At 44.9% G+C, this 8,943-nt stretch overlaps 1 protein-coding gene and 1 pseudogene across 1 annotated transcript; both read left to right on the forward strand.

The window, feature by feature from the left end:
* Positions 1-563: 563 nt before the first annotated feature.
* Positions 564-3,011, forward strand: LOC147729780 (uncharacterized; annotated as a pseudogene).
* A 4,047-nt stretch (positions 3,012-7,058) lies between these two features.
* Positions 7,059-8,570, forward strand: LOC147729781 (endogenous retrovirus group PABLB member 1 Env polyprotein-like). Its single transcript, XM_086958492.1, has one exon. It carries the CDS (start codon positions 7,059-7,061, stop codon positions 8,568-8,570), a length of 1,512 nt encoding a protein of 503 aa, XP_086814618.1.
* Positions 8,571-8,943: the final 373 nt, after the last annotated feature.

Raw genomic sequence — 8,943 nt, forward strand, 5'->3', positions numbered from 1 at the left:
TGGTTGCAGCCAATAAATTCGATCTTGACTTCACCTAGAAGACTCATGTTTCTGTGGTCTGAATCAGGAAAGTACTCAAGGTCTTTGGGTGTTGCCCCTGACACCGCTGGGTTACCGGATCAGTACCGGTTCTGAAAAACTCAGTACCTCAGTTGGCGCCCAACGTGGGGCGATACCAGCGGTACCGGTCCAAGCCAGAGGTTCGTGAGGAGCTTTGTGTGAAAATTCCAGAGGACGGCCAGCCACTTCAGCGGCCCCTGTATGTCGACGTGGTTCCGAAGGTCTTTGCTGCGAGGTTCCCCGCATCCCGACGGCTACGAAGGACTGCTGCCCTGACTATCGCCCTGATTTGGACCCTTGATGTTTGGTAGAGCGGAACAATAGACAAGTCTTCTGGTGAGGTCATCGATACCTCAGTTAAGTATAAGTGGAGCGCCTCCCAGTTAGCCCTTAGTTTTGTTTGATTTGGAACTTGCAAGCGCCAAAGCCGAAGGACTCGGGTATTCACGAGAAAATCGTAATCGATAATCCTTTGAAGTTTGAAGCTAGACTAGAGAGGGAAGATGCCTGGTCTTAGCAGACTTGGAAATTTGTTGTGTCTTGGTTGTAATAATAGGGACTCCCGACTGGAGGACTCGTGTCCGGTTCCTCCGATTGGAACTCCAACCTATTAACTATATGTGAAACATGGAGTAGGCCCCATCACATACAATGAAGTGTGGATCAAATACACCAGAAACGATGGTGTTTTAAAATGGCCCCAATATGGTAGCTTTGATACGGAAATCCTAGATAATCTCGAAGTTAAACTTTTTAAGAAGAAAGCCCGGCCGGCGATGTTTGATTCTTTCCGCCTGTGGCGTAAGGAGGCCAAACAGAAGGAAATTAAACTAGCGAAGAAAAATAAGAGAGAAAGGGGTATCTCTGTAATGCAAGCTGCTATGCAGTACAAAGACAATAAAGAAGAACAGATGAGTGAGCAGTTGCACAGGCAACGTAAAATGGTAATAGATAAATGTTATCCAGTTTTGCCACCTCTTCAGCAAGACGCAGCAAAAGAACTTGAAAAAGATCCCCTAATGTCGCATTTGTTAAATTCGCCACCCCCCTATGCGCAAAATGCTACAGCACCTCCACAACCTTTAGTTGTGCAACCCATGGTTGTTATACCTCCTGTTCCTCCACAGCACCCACCAGCTACTCTTCAGCTGGCTCCTATTCCTCCAGTGCAGCCTTCCCAAGGGTCACCGGCTTTTACACCTGCTCTTCCTTTACTTCCTGCAACTTTAACTACTGTATCGACTACCACTTCTGATACTCCTCCTGACACTGCCTCTGCATCTGCCTCATCTCACCCTGCCTTCCCACTTGTCTTTTCATCGACTTCTCCGTCTGTCCGCCAGAGAGTGGCAAGCACTGTTTCTAGTCTTCTATATCCTTTGTTTGGGGCGGCAAGTCCGGCTCACGCCTCTGGGCACAAACAGTTGCGTAGCCAACAGCCTGATTCTAGGGAGAAAGAAGTATTGGATCGTTTGGCACATAAATGGGTTATTGACCCGATGAGATATGAACTAGAATCTGTTATGGATGTCTTCCATCAGTGGGAAGCATCAAAGCAGAGATACGTCTTTGAGAAAATTTGTGTTTTTCTATGCGAAGATTTAGAAGAGAATGATTTGGACTCTAATCCGCCTGAGTTGATCCATGCTCGGTTCGAATTTTCAAAAGGCACAATTATGGGTTCAGATGTTAGGAAAGCCGTTGCAACATTGTTATCACTTAGGACTGAAGGCGTTTTCAAGTCATTGTTTGATTCTGGTTCCTCTGTCAAAAAGAAGGGAAGACAATATCCCATGAAGGAAGTTCCCCCAGTTTGGCGAGATGGGGACGCGAATGCTAACCCGATTATTCCGCCACACTTTCAGGGTGTGTGGGTACATGTCCCATGGAAGCAAGCTGAAGTATTAGCCATTCAGCAGACATTGCCCGATCCCCGCAAAAATCCGGCAGGGTATTACAAGGAATTGTCGCAGACTGCAGGTTCATGCATTATGAATTTAGCCGATGTAGATATGTTGTTTGGGAATGTTGTTCCACAGCCTTTATGGGGAAAGATTCGTCATGCAGATCATGATCAAGAGTTAGGTGACACATGGGTAAATATTGCTGCTGCTGATGCTAGACAAGTTGCTGGTGCTAAGCCTGAGCCTTTGGTGGCAGAACTCCCTGGTAGGATCATTGATTACATGAAAACTATAATGCTTGCAATGCGGGTAAATTGGGATAAGCTGTCTGCATGTAAGCAGAAGAAAGATGAAATGGTGTCCGATTTCTTCACCAGGTTTGAAGAAACGTTTGTCGACCACAGTGGTCAAGATATGAGTACAGAAGGTGGTGAGCCACTGTTCGTTGATAAATTCGTGCACAATCTACTTCCAGATTTGTGTAAAAAGTTGAAGGATTCAGAGAGTTTATGGGCAGTTTCTTCTTCAGCACAGATTTTGGCCACTGCACAATATTATGAAAATAGAGACAAAGATGAGAAAGATAGAGCAGAAAAGAAAACTAAAGAGTTGAAAACTAAGATCCTGTTACAGCAAGCATACCCGCCACGTGGTGGTAGTGGTCAGAATAATGGTGGGCAGAATAACTATCAGAATAATTATCAGCAACCCCCACAGTTCCAAAAGCCAAGACTAGAGTACACTCAGCCACGCGTTCCTGTAGGTCCCAATCAGTGTTCGTATTGCAAGGAAGAGGGTCATTTTAAGTATAGTTGCCCTATCCTGTTACAGCGCGCAAATGGTGTGTGAAACACAAGAGGTAGAGGTGTTCAGCAAACACCTAGAGGTAGAGGACGCGGAAACGTCCCTCAGAATGCACGCTCCTTTCCACATCAAAATTCTATGAATAGGTTTGATCAGCAGAATAACGCATCTGGTAGGACAGCTCAGTACTATGCTGATGATTACAATGCAGAAGATGAGTATATGGAAGGTAATGATTGCTAGGACAGCCATAGACAAAGAGAGGGAGTTGTTTCAGTTCCAGTAGATCAGAGTGGACCATACGTTGAGGTGATTACATCAGGTGTGTCAGAACCTTTTCTGTTGGATACTGGTGCTACAAAGAGTTCTATGATGCACTCAAAACCCCCTGGCGCACCTTTGTCTGGCGAAATGAATGTTTCTGTAGGTTTTTCTGGCGCCCCGGTTAGGAACCCGATTTCTAGTCCTATGTCCCTGTCTGTTGGTCCTTATGAATTCGAAGCACCCCTTATTCTGACAACAGGTTGTGGTGAGAACTTGTTAGGATTGGACCTGTTAAAAAGATTGTATGCAACTTTGTACTGTTCCCCTTCGGGAGTGCAACTTACACTAGGTAAGGAAGTGGTTTCTCCAATGCATTTGTCAAGGGATGAATTTCCGACAGAATTGTCATCTCTACCTAATATTCTTTGGGCTACTGGTCCTAACGATGTGGGTCTCCTGGAAATACCACCATATGTTGTGACATTAAAAGCTAATGTTAGGATGCCACGAATTCCCCAATACAAAATTTCTGGTGAAGGAGAAAAAGCTTTGTTAGCGATCATTTACGATCTAATTGAAAAAGATGTGATTGAAGAGACAAGAGGCAACGTTTGCAATAGTCCTGTTCTGCCTGTTTTAAAACAAACTGATCCCTCTCAGCCACCTGTGTACAGATTTGTGATTGATCTTAGAGAGGTCAATAAAATAGTTGTGCCACAATTTCCAGTTGTTCCTGACATTACTGCCCTATTGACTATGATTCCAGCCTCTGCAACCTGGTTTTCGGTGATTGACTTGAAGAATGCTTTCTTCAGCATCCCGATTGCTGAGGAGAGTAGGGATATTTTTGGCTTCAGTTTAGGAGGACGAAGTTTCCGCTTTAAACGCGCTCCCCAGGGCTACTGCGAAAGTCCATCAATATATAGTCAAGCTTTAAAACCACAGCTTGACACGATTGTTTTACCTGAAGGTGCTACCCTCATTCAGTATGTTGATGACTTACTTGTTGCTGCAGACTCTGAGGAAATCTGTAAAGAAGCCACGTTGTCTGTGTTGCGTCATTTGTGTGATCTGCATCACAAAGTGTCTCCCTCAAAATTACAATACTGCCAACAAGAAGTGACCTACTTAGGTCATCTCTTATCGAAGGAGGGAAGGAAACTGACCCCAGAAAGAATTCAGGCAATAGCAAAATTAAGTGTGCCAAAAACACAGAGAGAAGTGCGTGCTTTTTTGGGTATTACATCATACTGTAGACAGTGGATTCCAATTTTTTTTTTACTGGCCAAACCATTGGTGGCATTAACATGTAAAAATACACCCAATCCCGTGCCTTGGTCCGAAGAGTGTCAGAAAAGTTTTTCTAAATTACGCACAGCATTATGTTCGGCTCATGTGTTGGGCACCCCCAACTACAGTAAGCCCTTCACATTCTATGTCCATGAGCGAGAAGGTTGTGCATTATCAGTGTTGACACAATTGTTTGGAGACAAGCAGCGTCTGTGTGCATATTTTTCGTCGCCGTTGGATCCAGTAGCTAAAGCATTGCTAAGTTGTTTAAGAGCAACAGCAGCAGCAGCTGTTTCTATTCGACAGTCTGCTGGGTTAGTGATGAATAACACGTTAGTGGTAATGGTTCCACATGCAGTGGACACGTTGTTAAACAGAACCAAGACACAGCACTTAACTAGTGCTCGGTTGTCAGGTTACGAACTAACTTTGTTAGCAAGCCATGTGCACATCAAAAGATGTAACACATTAAACCCAGCCACGTTGTTGCCAATTTCAGTTGAGACAGAGAGTGCTGAAGAACAGCACAATTGTTTTCTTAGAACAGAAGAAGAATCGAAAGGGAGAATAGACCTCCAAGATACTCCTCTTGCTGAATGTGATGGTACCTTATGGGTGGATGGTTCATGCTTCAAGCTTCCGAATGCTGACACGACTGCAGCATATGCTGTCACCACTTTGCATACAGTCGTTGAAACTGCACGTATTCCACATAACTCAGCTCAAGCGGCAGAATTGATTGCACTTACAAGGGCGTGTGTGTTGTCACAAGGAATGAAAGTAAATGTGTACACTGACAGTCAGTATGCATTTGGTGTGGCTCATAGTTTTGGACGTTTGTGGGGTGAACGTGGGTTTCTGACTTCGCATGGAGCCAAGATCCAGCACGGTCAGTTGGTGAATGAGCTTCTTGAATCACTGACCTTGCCTCTACAAGTTGCGATTGTAAAATGTAGTGCTCACAAGAAGGTGACTGATGATGTTGGTCGTGGAAATGAATTTGCTGATGAAGTCGCGAAAGAAACAGCAAGGAATGTGATGAGCAGAATGTATGTTGCGGGCCCTGCAAGATGGGTTGGTGATGTTGGTATGTGTGAGGACACGATAGAGAGTGTGAAATCGATCCAATCCGAGGCTAGAGAGAAAGAGTTGAGCATGTGGAGAGAAAGTACGGGCAGAATGGATGCAAATGGTTGTTGGGTTGAATTGTCAGAGCATCAGAGATGGTTGCTACCCGATGCGTACGTGCTTGCAGTGGTTACAATGGCTCATGGAATGGCTCATATCAGCGTGAAAGGGATTTGCAAGTTGTTGGCTCCAGTATGGCAAAATACTGGAATTCCTAAGTGTGCAGAGAATGTGGTCAAGAATTGCATGGTGTGTCTGAAACACAACCCTGGTAGGGGAACCCCAACTCCAGCTGGCCATTTTGCACCTCCTACGTATCCGTTTGAGGTTTTGCAGTTAGATTTCATCCACATGGAGAGGTGCAACAATTTAAAATACGTACTCGTTGTTGTCTGTGCCTTCTCAAGATGGGTAGAAGCATATCCCCTAAAGGACAATACTGCCTTGTCCACAGCAAAAGCCCTTGTCAAAGAATTCTTCCCCAGGTTTGGAATGCCGAGAATGGTCTGGAGTGATAATGGGAGTGAATTTGTGGGTCAAGTGATGAAGAAAGTATGTGAAGGGCTAGGCATCCGACAGAAGTTTCATGCTGCAAATCACCCCCAATCAGCTGGATTAGTAGAATGCTACAACAGCACCCTAAAATTAAAATTGGCCAAGATTCAAGCGAGCACTGGTCTTAAATGGCCTGACGCTCTGCCCTTAGCACTCCTATCCACCAGAATGACCGTGCATTCTAGAGTGAAACTTAGTCCCTATGAAATTGTTTTCGGCCGTCCGGCCAACATATGGGGGGTGCCCAGACCCACAAAGTTTAGTGAAATAGAGCACCCTGTTTTGCTGGACTACTTGTATGAATTGACGGCTAAATTGCGTGTTTTACACCAACAGGTCCACGACTCTCTGCCTCCGGTCTCTGAAGATCCAGGCCATCAAATCGATCCTGGATCCTGGGTGTTGGTGAAAAACTTCCAGCGAACAAAGAATGACCAGCCCCGGTGGACCGGCCCTCACCTAGTCCTCCTCTCGACAAGATCTGCCATTCGACTGGAGAGTAAAAAACATTGGGTTCACAGAAACCACTGCAAACGGATCCCTCTGCCTCTGCCCTATGACCGGTGGGTCCAGGAGGGTGTCGCCGACTCAGAGACTGAATCTGTGCCACGATTCATACCTTTCAGTGATGCTCGTGTGAAAGGAACAATTACAGAACAAGAGAGTGACAATATTTTGCAACCAGCTGTACCATCATCAGCCAAATTGGACACTACAGAACCTGAAGCCTTGTTTCAAGACCATACAATACCGGGAAAACAATGGTATAATCTGAGGCCGAGAAATACGAACTAATAAAATTGGACTAATACAATTTTTTCCCTAAGTACTATTTTTGAAAGCGCAGCTCTCCCATCTGAGGGACTTGCTTATTTTTGTTTTTTGAACCGCCAACCGGGTTCCGCTGCTAGGGCCGCGATTGCCCAAAGTCTTTGGGGTGCAGTTGACGACGTTAGGTCGGCAGTTCTGGTTGGTCTAAGGGAGTTGCCCTGGATCAACAGAAGCATTCCTTAGCAGAATCAACCTCCCATCTCGGGCAGCATTGTAGAGAGGATGGAGTTTTTCAAGATGGAGAGACCTGCCAAAACTGTGAACTTTAAGGCCAGAATATGTGGATTAATGACAAAGAAACGTTTTTTATTATTATGCATTTTCCTGTTATTCAGTGCAATAATGTTTTTAGTAGGATATGTATTATTTTCTTTACAAGCGACATTTGCACCCACTACATCGCCCGTACCTCCTCCTACTGTTTCTTCACATTCTTTTCAACCCCTTCCTGAACATGAGTCAGCTAGGAGATTAGAGTTCATTAATAACTCCTTCATTCAGCTCTTGAACCAACACCAACTAGTAATAAACACGACTAACTGTTGGGTGTGTGGACTTATGCCCCACACAACGGATAAAGGTATCCCTTACTTGGTCCTGCCATTCAGCCACAATGGTTCTGTGTGGGCATACAGAACAATGTTCATTTATGCACATGAAGTCTACCCCCTACGTTCTGTAACAGACAATCCTAAGAATAGTGCTCTAGTTAAGGGTATAGTAGATATGATTAAGGAAGATATTTCCTATGAGACTATTCCAAGAGATGAGACACTAGTATACATAGGATGGAACGTGACCGGATATGGAGCTACTCTGAGTGAGAAACAGCAAGCTAAGAGATCTTCCCCAATTTGGATTGTACCCCATCAGGGTCATCTGTGCCTGCAAGGTACTGGCAAGAATCCCAGAGCTCAGTTAGGGAAGAGTGTCTGTGCTGAAACGTATGTTTTTGCATCTCAGACTTCCCCTTCGTTTTTAGCAGCTAAGGGTACCTATTTCATCTGCCATGATAGAGCCTATACATGGTTGCCCCCTGACTTGTCGGGCACATGTTTTGTTTCTTTCCTGTTGCCTCCCACCTACACAGCAGCGGCAGATTACCATAAGACAAGGATAGTTAGAGGTGTCTTGAGTAATGAAGACACTGCAGGACAAAAATTTGGGGATTTCGTAAAGGGTTTTCTGCCGTTCTGGGGACCGATGGTTAACAGCAGAAATATAAGGCAATTAGCAAGGGTGGTTGAATCCACCGTAATTGAAACGGCTGGTGCCCTTAGTAACTTGACTGCTGAGCTCCAGTCGGCCAGTCTTATGACCCTTCAGAACAGGGCCGCATTAGATGTCATACTTGCAGACCGAGGTAGGGTATGTAAATTGATCCAATCGAGTTGCTGTGTTTTCATTCCAGATAACGCTCCAACAGTGTACCAGGCCATCTCCAAATTACATAAGATTTCCGAATCTATTCATGTGGAAAAAGGAGATTGGTCTTTTATGGGATGGTTCTGGGAACTGGTATCCGGCTGGGGATGGAAAATTCTGATGGTCATTGGGATGGTCTTAGCCATTCTTTTCCTGTTCTGTCTGTGCGTGCAGTGTGCTCCTGCAATATGTGGCCTCTGTGCTACATCATGTGTAAGGAAGCCTGTGTCAAAAGACGAACTAAGTACCATAATGATGTTACAGCAACATCTCAATGACTTTAGGAATATAGACCTGGACTCAGATTAGCATGAGATTAGGTTAAATTGCCTATGTAAGGGCAAAAGGAGGGTTTATAGTTCTGAAAAATTCTGGACTCGTGCAACAAACTTTGTCGTAGCATGACGATTTTGATATCAAAAGACCGATAATGGCTAGTACACTATGCACAAGCATTTTCGTCATAATCGAGTAACGGTTTCACCTCGAAATCGCCATTTTCGTTTTTGAACCCTTGGGTTCCATTTTACGCTTGGCAGCCATTTTGTGAGTTACCCTTCACATAGGCTTGTAACCACAGCTGAATTCGATATCAAAGGACACGTACACCTTAATTGACTTTTCTGTGACCTGGGCAAGCTGGACCCATTGCCCCAAGCCAAACCTGTTTGGTCAGTTCCTC

Source organism: Lissotriton vulgaris, chromosome 2_1 (assembly GCF_964263255.1).
Source record: "Lissotriton vulgaris chromosome 2_1, aLisVul1.2, whole genome shotgun sequence".
Classification (NCBI taxonomy): Eukaryota; Metazoa; Chordata; class Amphibia; order Caudata; family Salamandridae; genus Lissotriton; species Lissotriton vulgaris.